General features: G+C 50.6%; 7 protein-coding genes across 7 annotated transcripts; 3 read left to right on the top strand and 4 right to left on the bottom strand.

Moving 5' to 3' along the window:
* Positions 1-87: 87 nt before the first annotated feature.
* COCCADRAFT_25690 (uncharacterized protein) lies at positions 88-877 on the bottom strand (the record flags this gene model as incomplete). The annotated part of the gene is made up of 2 exons (XM_007713379.1): positions 88-777; positions 821-877. The coding sequence occupies 2 exons, from the start codon at positions 875-877 to the stop codon at positions 88-90; spliced, it is 747 nt and encodes a 248-aa protein (XP_007711569.1).
* A 330-nt stretch (positions 878-1,207) lies between these two features.
* Positions 1,208-2,125, top strand: COCCADRAFT_94242 (uncharacterized protein; the record flags this gene model as incomplete). Its single annotated transcript, XM_007713391.1, has 4 exons — positions 1,208-1,364; positions 1,418-1,501; positions 1,591-1,749; positions 1,845-2,125. Coding segments are annotated over 4 exons (681 nt in total), but the record flags the coding sequence as incomplete, so codon positions are not given.
* A 292-nt stretch (positions 2,126-2,417) lies between these two features.
* On the bottom strand, positions 2,418-3,663 carry COCCADRAFT_36157 (uncharacterized protein; the record flags this gene model as incomplete). The annotated part of the gene is made up of 2 exons (XM_007713390.1): positions 2,418-2,921; positions 3,511-3,663. The coding sequence occupies 2 exons, from the start codon at positions 3,661-3,663 to the stop codon at positions 2,418-2,420; spliced, it is 657 nt and encodes a 218-aa protein (XP_007711580.1).
* A 967-nt stretch (positions 3,664-4,630) lies between these two features.
* Positions 4,631-7,573, top strand: COCCADRAFT_94279 (uncharacterized protein; the record flags this gene model as incomplete). The annotated part of the gene is made up of 2 exons (XM_007713389.1): positions 4,631-5,602; positions 5,657-7,573. 2 exons carry the CDS (start codon positions 4,631-4,633, stop codon positions 7,571-7,573), a joined length of 2,889 nt encoding a protein of 962 aa, XP_007711579.1.
* A 1,290-nt stretch (positions 7,574-8,863) lies between these two features.
* COCCADRAFT_94328 (uncharacterized protein) lies at positions 8,864-9,214 on the bottom strand (the record flags this gene model as incomplete). The annotated part of the gene is made up of 1 exon (XM_007713388.1): positions 8,864-9,214. One exon carries the CDS (start codon positions 9,212-9,214, stop codon positions 8,864-8,866), a length of 351 nt encoding a protein of 116 aa, XP_007711578.1.
* An 820-nt stretch (positions 9,215-10,034) lies between these two features.
* Positions 10,035-13,231, bottom strand: COCCADRAFT_4440 (uncharacterized protein; the record flags this gene model as incomplete). The annotated part of the gene is made up of 5 exons (XM_007713364.1): positions 10,035-10,069; positions 10,156-11,977; positions 12,041-12,053; positions 12,111-12,201; positions 12,259-13,231. 5 exons carry the CDS (start codon positions 13,229-13,231, stop codon positions 10,035-10,037), a joined length of 2,934 nt encoding a protein of 977 aa, XP_007711554.1.
* Positions 13,232-13,758: 527 nt separating this feature from the next.
* On the top strand, positions 13,759-15,304 carry COCCADRAFT_4439 (uncharacterized protein; the record flags this gene model as incomplete). Its single annotated transcript, XM_007713363.1, has 8 exons — positions 13,759-13,810; positions 13,860-13,909; positions 13,960-13,988; positions 14,040-14,209; positions 14,257-14,546; positions 14,603-14,887; positions 14,940-15,071; positions 15,119-15,304. The coding sequence occupies 8 exons, from the start codon at positions 13,759-13,761 to the stop codon at positions 15,302-15,304; spliced, it is 1,194 nt and encodes a 397-aa protein (XP_007711553.1).
* Positions 15,305-15,402: the final 98 nt, after the last annotated feature.

Genomic DNA, 15,402 nt, shown 5'->3' with positions numbered 1-15,402 from the left:
GCTGCTTATATTTTCCTATAAAGGAAAGAGAAATTAACAAGTGTAAGTATGCCTGGGTATATTAGTGGAGAGTGCGATGAGGCTATCCTAGTCCAACACGCTCTCGCCAGCCTGGTCTGCGTTCTTCGCACTTTGTTCCTGAGTTTTCCTGGGCAGGTTCTTGACCTTGAGCGTTTGCGCATCGCTCGTGCTTATCACTTTGACACCGTGCTCCTCATACTCCTTGTGCACTTGTTCCATGGCTGAGGGGTCCACCGCTCTTGTCGCCTCACCAATCACCCATGTCTTGAAGCCTTCGCTCTGTGCATCAATGGCCGTGTGTTTTACACAGTAGTCGGCTGCCAAGCCAACGACGTAGACGTCTGTGATGCTGGCCTTGTGCAATGTATCTGCCAGGCTGCTCCTGGCGACACACGGACTCTTGAAGGGATCCGCAAATGCCGAATACATCTCGACGCGCTTGTCCTGGCCTTTTTCCACAATCTGATCTAATTTGCTGACGTGTAGCTCTGACAGCAGTTCCGAGCCCTTTGTTCCCTGGACACAATGGTCTGGCCATAATCGCGTCTCCTGCTTTTCTTCCGGGTTGTGCGGGTTTACGATTGTAACTGTAGATTCAAACGGCTTGTTCTTCGGCGGTGGGTGATTTGAGGCGAAGGAAATGTGGTCTTGCGGATGGAAGTCTTTGGTTGCTACTTTCAAGGCGAAGGGATAGTCGAGGCATTCGTTGATTACTGGTACTATGTCGCGGCCTCCTGCCACTGCCAGCGCTCCATTCTAGCCTGTGAGCGACGGTCAACAAGCGAGTTGGGCGACTTACTGGCGGGCAAAAGTCTTCCTGTACGTCGACGATGATTAGAGCGGGTTTGAACGACATTGTTAGTATTGGGATAGAATCTAGTGGTGGGGTGAGATCACAATGGTTCGTTGCGATGATGCAAAGCGTATGCGGAGGACAGCACGGCAAAAGGCTTTGTCAAAAGATGTTTTTTTTTAGTGTACAAGATCAAATCAGCATAGCGCATGGTGCTGCAGACGATTATTAGCATGTGCGGCTAGAAAACGCGCCGTTGACAATGGAATGATTTGCAAAAGAAGGAATTGCAATGGGGTCGGTGGCTCTGCTCAGTTGCTGTGGCTTGACGGATTGGGCCTTACCTAAGCAGTGCGCAAAGCCAAGCTTCTCTCGTGACGGAACGCAATCCCACGATCACGAACTCGCAAGCTCGATAGCCACGCCTACCCTCTCCACTCAACCCCAATCGCTCTCGCCATGTTTCTCCAACGCTCTGCCATGGCCGCGGCAAGGCGGGCGGCCCCCCGCGCGCTCGCCCAGCGCACTTTCACGACATCCTTTGTCCGCCGTAGGTTTTGGGACTACCAGCTATCGTACGATGTAGCATTGACACCATTGCAGGCGACGACAGCAAGATTGCGCAAAAGGAGACTGGCCACTCGGCCAATTCGCCCAGCGTTCTCGAGGGCTTCAAGAAGCTCGACGGTATGTCGCGCCCGCACTTGGGTAGCCGCAGTGTTGCGGATGCCGCGTGGGAAAAGTGTCGATAGCTGACGAGAGCACTGGGCGTTTAGAAATCAAGTCAGAAGCGGATCTCCTCCCTCCGGGTGCTAAGCCTGGTACTGTGCCTACGGACGCGGAACAATCTACCGGTCTGGAGCGTCTCGAGATTCTCGGAAAGATGCAGGGTATCGACATCTTCGACATGAGGCCATTGGATGCCAGCCGTGTCGGTACGTGATGAAACAAAGCAAGGTCAAACGTGGAGCAGCAGCAGGCAGACACAAGTACCTAGATGAGAGTGGCATTGATGCTGACTGAGTTACAGGCACCATGGAGAACCCAATCACTGTCAACTCTGCAGGTGATGAGCAATATGTTGGTTGCACCGGATGCCCCGCCGACTCGCACAACGTTCTGTGGATCACCCTCACCCGCGAGGAGCCCAAGTCACGTTGCATGGAGTGCGGCTCCGTGTACGAGATGCATTATGTGGGCCCGGCAGAGGATGCTCACGGTCACCACGACCACCACGACCACCATGAGAACCCATACCCAAGGCCCAAGACCATGGCCGACTTCCTCAAGCCCGAGTACCGTGAGCTATAAATGTAGCTGACGTATTTTTTTCTCCCCATGTGCAGGGTGTATCTATAGGACTGAGAGAAATCTGTAGCATAGGAAGGGAGGGGTTTTAGAGGGAGCCACGCAGAGACAGAGAGAGAGAAGTACTATTAAAGTTTCAACGTATGCACTAGTGTGAAGTGATGTGTTGTTGCGTGTTTCTATAATTGTATAGTTGTGCGTTGCAACAACGATCAGCGGGCCAGTCAGCAAGTCACGGACTGTAAGCCGTGATATGCCCGGCCTGAGACTAGGGAGTGAGTGGTTGATGAGCGGTTCAGGATCCTTTGAGAGCCATGGTTCCTAGGACTAGACTCTCGATGTAGGCCTTTTCGTCTTGAGAGTCATTTCCGTGATTATCCCCGTTGGCTTGTTTAGTGGTGGTGTTGCTTCGAGAAGCACGGTCAGCACTAGCCAGCTTGTAGACCTTGCGGACCTTGTCTAGTTGACAGAAGGAGCCCAGTTCTTGACCGTTGTCGGCAATCTCGATGCTGGACCCGTGCACAACGCTGCCGAGATGGGCGCTCACGGTTTGATTTGTGATGGACTCATCCTTGACGTAGGTACCATGGGGAGCGGATGCAGAGAGGGGTAACTTGACGGCAATGATTGCAGTCGACGAGTCTGAGATGCCAAACTTCTTGTAGGATTCACCAATGTTGTTGTTGGGGGAGAGGCGAAAGACGAGCTCCGAGTGGGGAGTGCGCGTCTTTGCTCGCTCAGTCAAGAAGTTGTGGAGAGCAATAAAGGTGGCGGAGAGGAGGTGCTGGGGTGAGATGATCTATTTTAGTCAAGAGTCAGTGGTGTAAACGGCGCAGGTAGCAGGTACGCAGCAAAAGACGATTAGACTCAATGGAAGCAAGATTATGTTGACATTGGGACACGATGGGAGGGTTGTGATAGGCGCGGAGCGGTGTTGCCCGTTCTCCAGCAGGCAGTGGGTGGAGTGACGTTGAAGCAGCACCAGGAGGATGCTGGTCATCGACACCGTTTGGTGATCCAGGCGCTGGTTGTGGTTGTGCGGCAGGGGTGTCGAAGCCCGAACCATTACCGGCCGTCCAGATTAGTGCAGGCTGGAATGTCACCAACCCACGTGAGGGGGAGAAAGGGGAATGGACGAGGCAAGAGCATCCGCGGAGATAAGGTGCAAATGGCAGGCGCACGCGACAAGTGGCCTGAGCCAGTGCAGTGTTTTTGTGTGTGTGCGTGTGAGTCTTTTTCTTTCTTTTTTTCGTCTTGTCTGGGCGCTCATTTTGTTCCCCCCCCTTTTTTTTTCCCTTTTTCTAGCACTAAGATGGGTGCGTGTAGTTTTGGTGCAGAGAGAGAGAGGATGGAAAAGGTAAGTCCGGGGCAAGGAGACAGGGCCGTACCATTGACGCGTCCAAAAAGGCATAGTCGAAATGCGGATTGGCATCTAGTAGCTGACGCCTGAGATGTGAGGCGTTTGCGACATCCTTGAACAGGGCCACGTGGACAGGGTAGGCATGATAGTGTGGCAGCTGAAATGTGCGCACCGACGCCATGGTCGTAGGAGAGCTTGGGGGGATGGACGGTAGTTGATGTGCAGCAGGGCACTGGAGCGGTGGGGAGGTTGGACTATGAGGTGGGGAGACGAGTGAGTGGGTGGATGACGGTGGCTGAAAGTTTCAAAAAGGAACGGAGCGCAGGCTGTTTCGTACATATGGTAGCGGGGCAGTATGTGTGTGTGTGTGCACCCCCACCGACGACAGGCGAGCGGGCGGGAAGGGGGAGTGGGAGTGGGAGTGGAAGGGCGGCGAGGGACAGTGCAGGGTTGGGTATCAGGGCGCGGTGAACAAGGCTGTCGGGAGAGGGAGTAAGTAAGTAGCTAATGGGCATAGCTAGTAAGTATGTAGTGTGTAGTAATCTCACGGCTCAAGGCCCATGGTGGTTAGCAGTGCTAAGGTGGGTTGGGCGGTAGTCGACAGTAGTAGGACGGCTGGCCAGTTTGGGAAGGATATACTTGGGGCGCTGCATACTAGCGGCAGCAAATCACCAGCGCAGTGGCGAGGGCACAGCAGCACAGCCAAATGGGCCGAAGCTGTCAGGGCACGGCGACCGAGCCGTGTATGTTCGCTGGTGATGGCGGCCAATGGCAGGGGCGCGGTGCGTGGTCGAGGGCGGTTGCTGTGCGCACGCCCGCCCGTGTGCACCAAAGAGGCGCCGAGGCTACTGTACCAAGGGCATCGCGGCGGCCATTCACTTTCCCACCGCAGTGCACCCTCACCTCGCCCTCTGCGCTGCCCGCTTAAAGCATTGCACACACGCGCCCTCCCAAGCCCCTCACCCCTCTCCTCAGACGCCCCAGCAACATCGCCCTCTGGTGCTGCCAAACTGACTGTGGGCGCGCGGCTATGCGAGCGTGCAGCCTGCCTGTCTGACAGGTGATCGCCCCAAGCCACACAAGGCTCGTTCTGGGGACTGCCCATCGGTCGTTCCCACCGGCTTTCTCCGCCGAGTTCACGTCCAACCATGGCGAGCAAGCGACCTGCCGACGACGACCCCAATCTCGTCAGCAAGATCCAGCGCGTCCACCTCCACGCCCCGCTGAGTCCCCAGCACCGCGCCCCCGCCACGGCCACGACAAACAACACCATCATCACCACCACTGCCGCTGCCACTGCTGCCTCCGCAACCGCCAATGCCCCTCCCTCGTCCGCCCCGGCCCACAGCAATGTCGCAAATGACTTCTCCGGCTCCGTCAAGAAGAAGCTGGCCGACTCCAAGCGGACCGGCCAGGCCTGCGACCGCTGCAAGGTCCGCAAGATTCGCTGCGATGGCCGCCCCGAGGGCTGCACGCCCTGCGAGCAGAACAGGACGCCCTGCCGCACCACCGACCGCATCACTGGACGCGCCACTGTCCGCGGCCATGCAGAGGCCATGGAGTCGGAGAACTCGTACCTGCGCGCCCAAATTGCAGACCTGCAGGCCCAGCTAAAAGAGAACGGTGTCGAGCCCCGCCTACCTCCTGCCTACGGCGCTGCATTGCAACAGCCCTCAAACCCATGGCCCTCTGCTGCCAGCGACGCATCGCCCTGGTCCGATGGCCGCCCCCGCCGAACAAGCTCCTCCCCACTGCCTGGCTATGCGCCTGCCACTACCGCCTCTTCCAAACTTGAACTGCTCCCCCAGTTCAAGCATGGCTCCATTGGCGACAACTACCTCGGCGTCGCCTCTGTACAATCCCCACTGAGCCACATCAAGGGCACCTCGCTCTCCATCTTTGGCACCGACATCGACATTACTGACTTTACCGCCGCCGAGACCGAATACGAGAAGGAAGCCACGTCCTACTCGACCCTCGTCAAGATCGCCATGGGCAACCACCCTGTCGAAACACCCCAGCTGCCGCCCTACAACGAGCTCAACGAGTACGCCATCTGGTACATGCGCTCCATCAACCCATACACCATGCTGGTTCACAAGCCCGCCTTTATGCAATTGGTACCTCCACACCCCGTCTCCACCTTGCTCCTGGACGCCTACTGACAAACGTAGATTTGGAGGATAGGAAACGACCCCAGCTTTACCCCAACAGGACCCGAGACAGTAACAGTCCATATGATGCTCGCCACCATCATGTACCAAATAGCCGTTCGCAACAGCGACCAGGGTGGCAGTACCTTGCTCGACAGTGCCCATGCTCACTACAAGTATGCCCTGACCTTCTTCAAGCAACTCGTCCTCGGCGAACATGGTTGGCAAGACGTCCAAGCATTGGCAATGATATGTCATCATTTACGCACCTTTCCCAAGCCCGGCGCTGCATGGATCATGACCTCGATCGTCTATCTGTTCGCCGTACAGCTTGGCCTACACCGCTCCGTCAAGGTCTGGGAAGACGGCACTGGTGAGCTGACCAAGCTGGACATTGAAATGAGGAAGCGCGTCTTCTGGACCCTCCACGCCATACAGATCAATCTCAATGGAAAACTAGGACGTCCAATGCCTGTTAGCAACGAAGATATTGATGTCGAGTTTCCAGAACCCATGAACGACTGTCTGCCTGGCGAAGAGGCAAATCTGGACACATTCCACCAGTGTTCATTTCAGGTTGGCATTCAGATTGCAAAGTACACGGTCTGGGATCTCGAGCTGTACAAGACAATCTATGCTGTCCGATATTCGCAAAAGGCATACCTCGAGAGCTTGAAACGCCTCGCGGCTGGTATCAGGCAGTGGAAGGATGAGATGCCTTATGAGTTACGCGATCCGTCGCAGGCTGCCGATGATGATTACATCTTCTCGCTCTATTTGCAATACTGGTATCATTCGTACATGTTGCTCTTGCATCATCCCGGCGTATGCAGATCAACCGATGCAGCCATTCTCAATTCGAACCTCGACCAGTGTTTACATGCATCGCAAAAAATACTGCACCACTGCACCGAACTGATGAACAAAAAGAGTCTGGATATCCCCTGGGTCAACACAGTCATCTACATTGCTGCTGCATTTACCACGCTCTTCATTTCAACAACGCGCCAAGATCAAATGACCCCGTCGGACATGACCAAGCTCAAAGACGACATGGCATCCTGGGTGGATCTCCTTGGCGAATGTGACAAGTTCCTAGGCTCGGGAAATCGATTGAAGCTAGCCATTTCGAGAATCGTGGATCAGTCGCTCAGCAAGATCAATGACAGCATCGTCAAGCGAACGGCAACCGAGTCCCTTGCCCACGTTGCCATGCAGGCTCCCGTCCGTTCAGAGTCTAATTCTTCTGTATACGACCAAAGCTCATACCAGGATCAGTACGCCACAACAACTAGCGGGCCTACCGATCCTATTCTATCGTCGCATGCTGCAACATACACGACTCTGCCCATCAACACTGCACACTCATACAACCTCAACACTCAAGTCAGCGTCCCTTCGCAAACAAATCGAGGTTACGACCAGCAAAGTTACAATAGTGGGGACCAAGCGAGTATGAACCCAAATCACGCTGCGGCACTTGCCGCTGCCGCTGCAGCCGCATCGTCAAACAGCGCCATCTCGCAAGCGCCTGCAGACGCTTATGCTTACTCACACGCTCACATGGCCAACACGGCCCACCAACAGCCTACCTACACAACTAACGGCTACGTCGCCCAGGAGTGGACCCAATGGACAAGAGCGTATATGCAACATGCCCACGACCAAATCCAGCAACAACAACAACAGCCTGGTGAATACCTCAACACTGCAACCACACTCATGACGCTGGGCCGCGATGCATCTTCCTCCCATGGCACCAGCAGCGATGGCCAGGGCCTCGTCCAAACATCTGGTGTTCAGAACCATCATCATAATCACCACCACCAGCAACAGCAACAACACCATTCCCATAATCAGCATACACAATCGCATCATTCTGCCCCAGTCCACTGGCCGCAGATTGCTTTTCCGAATGTGACGAGTGGGTCGCATTAAACTCTGGGAAGGCATTGTCTTTTCGCTTTTACGTATCCATTCTGTTCCTCTTGATTCTCTGTCTTCATCTTCTGCTTCGTCTTTTCTTTTCTGTCATCTAGTCAGTGATGTAAAAAATTTCTTTCCATAGATAGTCCAACGGCCGTTTTGAAATCTTTTTTTGTTCTCTTGTTTTTTTTAGCGAGGGGGGCGGGGCTCTAAATGATATCACTCTGGAGGGAAATCTTTTTTTTCTGTTCCCTTTTTCGGGATGGGGTTTTGCGAGGAAACTTGTGGGGGTGAGGTTGGGTGGATCAATCTTTGGGGAATATGGAAGGGGAATATGTGGGTGAGGCGTTCTTTTACTTGTTTTATCGTTTTGAAAACCTCTGTTCTTTGTATTTATTTCGCATAGTCTTTTTTGTTTTTTTTAGTAGGGTTCATTTTTTGATACCAATGCATGGTGGATAGGGTGAGTACCCCTTGTTATCTATTGATTCTCTTTTTACCTCCTTTGTGGGGTAAATGTGTACTCCTCTTCCTACATCTCTCTCTCTCTCTCTTCCTCAATATTTTCTTTCTCTTGTCCAAGTGTACCGTCAATCTTCTATCCCATTTCGGTTTTCCTATTCTCCGCCTTTTTTTTCGTGTTCGTGCGTATAGATGTCTCTTCTTTTGTATGCATCACCCTCTTGTTTTGATACGCTAGACTTCTTCAAGAGGGTTTAAGGCGGCCGTTTTTTAAAAGGTCAGAAAGGAGGAAGATTGAGGGTATGCATGTATGTGTATGTTGTACCCTTTGGTTCGTTTTCTTGTTCTTCTTTTGCAGGCTTTTGGCTTTGCTATACAAAGATTGTGTAGGCTGAGTTGGGAGGAACTGTGGTTGTGATTGTTGTGTACATATAGCATTCTTGCGTACCTTTATAGGCAATGGAGTGTATGTGCTGTATATATATATATATATCTGTGCGTATGCGTGAGGCTTGCAAGTGAGTAGTGTTCGTGGAGTTGTTATGAAGAAGAGTTTTGGTGATGGTGCTGTAAGTGTATGCCCGTATGGGAAGACCTGCTACTGATGTTATTTAGCACATTGATTGATATTTTGATATATGCGGTCTCCACTTCCTGCCCTTTTATGGTATGGGGTTGGTATGATCAGAGAATGACGTTGATTGTTTTCCAGGAAATGCAGCTGAAATAGAGAATGAAGATTTGGATTTTAGTAGCTATTGCTGTGAATTCTGGTGAAGTAGTGGAGGAGAATTTCTGCGAATCAAGGAGAGTGACAGCGTATCCAGAGGCTGAATCTGTTCAAGGTCCTCTTTCGTCCTGTCTGGCCCCATTTGCTATCAGCAATTCCACAACTTCCGTGTGGCCAAGCCACGAGGCTACTTGAAGTGCACTGCCGTATCTACCACCCTCTGCGTTCACATCAGCGCCTCTCTCTATCAATAACTCCACCATATCCTTGACACCTCTACGGCAAGCTAGCTGAAGCGCAGTACCGTATTCACCACCCTTTGCGTCCACATCAGCGCCTCTCTCTATCAATAACTCCACCATATCCTTGACACCTCTACGGCAAGCTAGCTGAAGCGCAGTACCGTATTCACCACCCTTTGCGTCCACATCAGCGCCTCTCTCTATCAATAACTCCACCATATCCTTGACACCTCTACGGCAAGCTAGCTGAAGCGCAGTACCGTATTCACCACCCTTTGCGTCCACATCAGCGCCTCTCTCTATCAATAACTCCACAATATCCTTAAAACCTCTACGGCAAGCTGCGTAGAGTGCAGTACCGTATTCACCACCCTTTGCGTTTACATCAGCGCCTCTTTCTAACAATAACTCTACGATAAGCCTGTGATCCGTCCAACAAGCTGCATGCAATGTCATAAGTTGGTGTCCCAGTATTGGTCCCATTTTAGCGCATTGGTCCAGAAGGAGCCTTATGAGTTCTCTATTGCCAGTGGCAGAAGCCAAGCTGAGAACTTCAATACAGCTCTTAGATGCCAAGTGAATGTTAGCCCCTCTCCGTACTAATTTCAGAGCAAGTGATACATGGTTATTTTCAATTGCGTACATGAGGGGGGTATATCCACGCTGATTTGGAATTGTGTCCCGGATATTGGAATATCTATACGGGACTTTGCTGTTAAGAAGATCTAAGCGATTATCCAAGAGGAACATCGCAATGCTCTCAAACCCTTTTGATGAGGCTATGTGGATTTCGTTTCTACCGGCCTCATCTCGTGCGTCAACATCGGCTCCTTTAAGGACAAGCATTTTGACGATTGGCTCATTCCCGATCGCCACTGCCTCATGCAGCGCTATGTCTAGTGAGAGAAGCGCCAAGCCGTAGATAGGTTTTTGATTGTCAAGTAATAACTTAACAACAGATTCGTAGCCCCGACTCGAAGCTTTAATTAGTATTTGTTGAGTATCAGAATGTGACGATTCAAGGTTACATGTTGAAAATTTAAGCAGTCGAGTCATGACCTGTTCGGGGCATATCTGTGTTGCGTTGAATAAGAAGCTTTTTCCCCGCACGTAAACAAAATTCCGATGACTGTCTCGAATGGAAGTAGTCAATTCCGTACGATAGTCAGACTGTTCACGGTTTGTATCTGTTTGGGGTGGTGCTGAATCAATTGCCGTCAAGAGAACTCGAATCGCTGCGTCGTTTCCAAGGGCAATTGCAGCGAACAAAGGGCAGCCATAGCGCTCTTCTGTGATATCTAGAACTTCACTGAGCGGAACGTGAGACTTGATGAGATTGGCGCAGTCTAGTTCGGCTAAAATATACAGCAGACTAACGGTATGCTGATGCTTACGAATTTTGAAGTTCTCCAGCAGATTATCCAGCAGAACCCAGGTTGCAAGCTGGAATTCGTCCAAAAATGTCGCCTGGGAAATGTGGTGATGTTCTGCCAAATTTGCATGGTAGAAGATGCTGTGGACAGCGTACTCAAGAAGTGGAAACTGCCTTTCCATTGAGAGACGTAGCTCTTTCGATGCCATTGAAGATTGTTCGTGGAGGAAATGGAGAATGTCCGGTGACTTATCTAGGACAACTTTGATGTAAACCCAGGAGCACAGTTTAAGCTTGTCGTGACTTTGGCCCAAGAAGTTGTGCTGATATTCGGGCCAGATTTTTGCTAGTCCATTCTCTTTGAGCAAGAAATCTCTGACCGATTCGTGTATGAATTGAATTTTTTGATTTTTGGAGGCAGTAATATCAGTAAGGCCTTTTGAAGAATCAAGTATGAACCTCTTGATTGAATCTTGATCAACTTCGTCGGGGTCCCATGCGGATACAGCACTAGGATCGATTCCAGAAAATATAGCGTAGTATAACTGCTCGGGACTGAGTGGCTGTTTTGCAAAGAGCACCCATTGAATACACAAGACCAATTGCTCCTTTTTATTTGAGTCTCGGGTGAGAATATCGCGAAATAGGTCGTGTAAGTCGCTGGGAATCTCGTGCAATTTTTGTTGGAGCCGATCCACACGGCCTTGATCTGATTCTTTGTTCAAAATGCCAACAACCAAAACGACCCACATGAAGATACCCGCTGCCTTCTCTCGAACATCGTCTCTAATCTTCTGTGCTTTTTTGCTCTTTCCAATTTTCAACTCAGTTCCAATGTAGTTGATAATGTCTTGATTGTGGCCTTCTTGCCCTTCTAACACCAATTCGAGTCCTTTGCGAATAGTGATATGAGGATAGTGCCTGCTAGAAAAGCAGGTAAAGAAGGGCAAATCCCTTTCTGTTGACAAGTCCCCAATGTGCTCGAAAAACTGGATCATGTCTCGAATCTCTGTTTCGTCACATTCGTCTAACGCGTCGATGAAACATATGACGGGAGCCTTCCCGAGCATCAGGATAGCCTCTTCGAGAAGCATCTTGAGCGATTCCACACTCCACTCGCGATTTTCATCGAAGTCTACTGTTGATGAATAAAGCAAGCTAAAGACGTTCTGCAACTTTGGAAATCTCGTAAGAAGCTGCAGTAACAATGACCGATAGGTTCCTGTTGTAGACTTCTCCATTGCCCTTCCCCGTGCATTGAAGAAGAAAGACAGTGTCGAGCTGCCTTGTACTTCTTTGGGCGCTCTTTCTAGAGCAAACTTCATGAGCGTGGATTTTCCTGCTCCAGCTTTCCCTTTGATCCACAGAAATCCGTGGTGCTCGCTTCTCTTCGCAACTTCAAGCCAATCTAGATAGGGCGCGCTTTGTAAAAGCCATTTGCATGTTTTCGTATGAGCCCTTTTGATCGTGTTTTTCCGTTCGTCAATTTGGTCGAATTCCAGAGACTTTAGAAGCTGTTGTTTCTGCTCGTCGCTCAATGCCCCGCGTGTTGGGTCTTCATTTTGCGGATGATGGAATTGAGCTTCTTTCAGTGGCTGTCGGGTTCGTTCCTGTACTGAATCAATCAGTTCAAATTCTATCGGATGGCAGTTGTTGTAAGTGTACATACATACAACGAGTCCCCGCCTGGAAATATTAGCTATGTGCACAAAGTAGAACTGACTGTAGGTGTCCCAGACTCACTCTTCGAGCTCAGGCACCTGAGCATCAGGGCCCTCGATTTTCCTACGTTTCAAAGACTCACAAGCGGGGCTTGAAGATCGTGCGTCGCGTTCTGTCACAACGTTATTACGAGTTGTGAATGCGAAAAAGAAAGGCTTTTGACACTAACTTCTCGTGTCGTTAATCACATCTTCTACCCTTGCGGTTCTCATCACATGAGCTGGTGGGATCCTTGAAAGAAGTTCTTTAGCATAGGCAGCTGCAGTTGCGGCGGCGTAACCATGCCATTGGTCGTTTTTATGCGAATCTGAATAGTCGCTGATGCCACGGATGACAAGGCAGGGGAAGCTGTTCATGAGACCGGCTGCCTCCATCTCGAAGCATAGAACACCACCGAGTTTTTGGCTAATCTCGTCCCTTTCAGCAGCGCTCTTCATCACTTGGTTGCCTGATGCGATGGTTCCGTGATGCACTACCACTTCTTCTCCTCTTCTGCGCTGGGACCGGACCACTTGTTTATCGGAACAACAATTCTCACAAGTTGGATCGTTTCCGTGATTGTAGGATGCATCGTACAGCACATCTGTACTGGATTCACACCGCCGCAAAGAAGGGATGTGCTGGGTTTTTGAGAGTATGCTGAGCAGCTTGCTCTCGCCGATCAAAGCGTCAGATTCTAGTGCGCCTGCTGCACTAAGCAAGATCTGGGGTGGTGAGTCCAAGCTTCCTGTTCTTATGATGTCTGTTGGTGTCGTCTTTCCCATATCGTATTGGACTACCCCTCCGAAGGTCTTTTGTGGTGCACTGACAACAACATCTCCAAGTCGAATATCTGCTTGCCCGCCTGGTACACCTCCACCGATGCCTACCATGAGTCCAAATCTGATTCCTTGGAACTTGGCTTGCATCCGTGTTGCCAACGTAGCTGCGGAATTCGTCCCAGTACGCCCCGGTAGGCAAGCGATAACAACATTGTGGCCGGCTATCGAACCCGTGAAATATATGTCATCCCACTTCTCGCCTGGTTCGGGATCGGGGGCATCATACTTTTCGTCTAGCATCGATCTTGCCGCTGCGGACTCGATGGGCAGTGCGCATACCCATCCTACAGTGTACTCTTCGCGGCGAGGCTGACGTGGCATTTGCTTTCATTTCGTTCCAGAAATTCTCTTTAAAGATACATTGGTTTGCGAAAGTTACTAGTAGAGGATATTAATCATGGACGTGACTCTGTGACGAAGTAGTAGTGGGGAACAAACAACAATGCAAAGAGTTGAACACAGAAATCCAACAGACGCGGAACCCGTCGCAACAAGTATCCAGTATATTTCCCAGCCCACGGCTAATCTCTTGGCGAGCTGAAAGGCGCATTGCGCATAGCCAGGAGCGTGATGCAGAAGGCGACATGGCCACCCAGGCTGTGGTTGGTAGTAAGGATAGCTGCGCCATCAGCGCTAGCAGGCGAAGAAGACTACCGAGTCGTTCATTGGGCAGCCTCGCACACCATGGATGCGCATCCATAACTGACCGGTTTTCCCATGCATCTACCATCTTTTGCGCATTCGCTGGTATGGCGCTTCGTGGTGGCATAGCCCATCAGCTGGCCTTGGCATATTTATAACAGGTTGACTGGAGCAAGTGGCATTCTATCTTCATGTTCTCCGCAAGCATGTCAAACTCTCGTGGGCCTCCAATGAATACGATTGATTTAATGAGATTATGTGAGAGTGTTCCTTACACTTTATAAGAAATGAATTGACTGTTGCCTAGCCGCCGGATGCTGGAACTCACATACTGAACGATTGGATTACTGTCTCCGCGTATGATACTTCTTTTGCGCTCCTGTATACCACGCTAAACACTTGAATAGGATCAAGATGACCCCGAAAAACAGTATCTGTACTTTGTCGTTCTCCCAGAAAGTTACGATCGACATTGACCAGATCCCAGTTTTATACAGGACGATCCATTTTCCTACAGTGGCAGCGGAAAATTGCAGTCGGAGCTGATTCGATATTTTCAAATACCCCAGTATCTCCTGGCCGTCACATATAGGCGCTCCAATGGGTTCTTTGCTTTCAAGGAATCGCGAGGTCAAAATGGCCAGCGCGAATCATGCTGTGAGGGCAGGTTAAATTTAGGCACCAACTCAACTGACTTCTCACAGACATGTGGTTCCGCGTAGAAATCAAGATCATTGATGACAGCAGCGGTATGCGCTATCACTGGCATGAGATGACATTTTGTTACCGGTGGGATTCGAAGAGCTGCTCCATTTTGTGCTTGGGAGTAGATGCTTCATTCAGAAGCTGTCTGCAAGAAAAGCTACAACAAATATGGCCTGATATACAAGGATCACAGCCTGGCTGCTTGCTTGTACCACTGATAGAGGTTCTTGTTATAACGTACGATCAATCGGTATGGTCGATGCGAGATATCGTGCGACAAGCCGAAAAGGTAAGCTACATTGTCGCTACGAATGTTATGCCTAGGGTTAACATAACATATCTTAGAACCGTACGCATTCAACTCGCGGCATAACCCAATCTGAATTGCTTTACGAAGCAACGAGACACGCCATCCACTCCTCAGAGACTCTTGAGGCGGCACTTAATACTCTAAGTAGCATCCAGCACGAAATCGCAAGCCAATCGATGCGATCACCGTCGATGCCGTGCGATGTACAAGATTTAGCTGAGTCGATCAACAAACGACTCGACTTCCAGGTTCGCATGCTTCGAAATCTTCACCTACGAGCCCAATCAAACAAAGAGAGGGTGCAAAATGAGAATGTATATGTAAGGCATGGATATTTCTTCTTTAAAGACGATGTTACTAACGTGTTGTCAGGCTTTCAACATGGCCACACAGCGTGACAGTCAGATCATGAAGGAACTCGGGGTAGCAGCAACAGAAGACAGCAGTGCGATGAGAACTATCGCTGTAGTTACCATGTTCTTCCTGCCGCCGACATTTATTTCTGTGGGAGTTCTCGACGCCAATGGCAAATATCCGCTAACCATACATAGGCTGTTTTTAGCATGAGCTTTTTCAATTACACGCCGCCTCAAGATGACAAGGCAGGCAAGTGGTCAGTATCGGAGAGGTTCTGGGTTTATTGGGCATTTGCGATACCCCTAACAGCGTTGACTTTGGGGATTTGGATCCTACGACAGAGATGGATGCAGTGGCGCTATTGGCTCAACTCCTTCTAATGGCATATGCTGTTTGTTCACGAATCTCCCACAGCACCTATAGATACTTTGATACCTCTCAGTATTCTTTATGCAGATGTCAGAAGTTTCGGTACTCG

The sequence above is a fragment of the Bipolaris zeicola genome (genome assembly GCF_000523435.1).
Source record: "Bipolaris zeicola 26-R-13 unplaced genomic scaffold scaffold_60, whole genome shotgun sequence".
Classification (NCBI taxonomy): Eukaryota; Fungi; Ascomycota; class Dothideomycetes; order Pleosporales; family Pleosporaceae; genus Bipolaris; species Bipolaris zeicola.
This window is presented reverse-complemented; position numbering and strand designations above follow the sequence as displayed.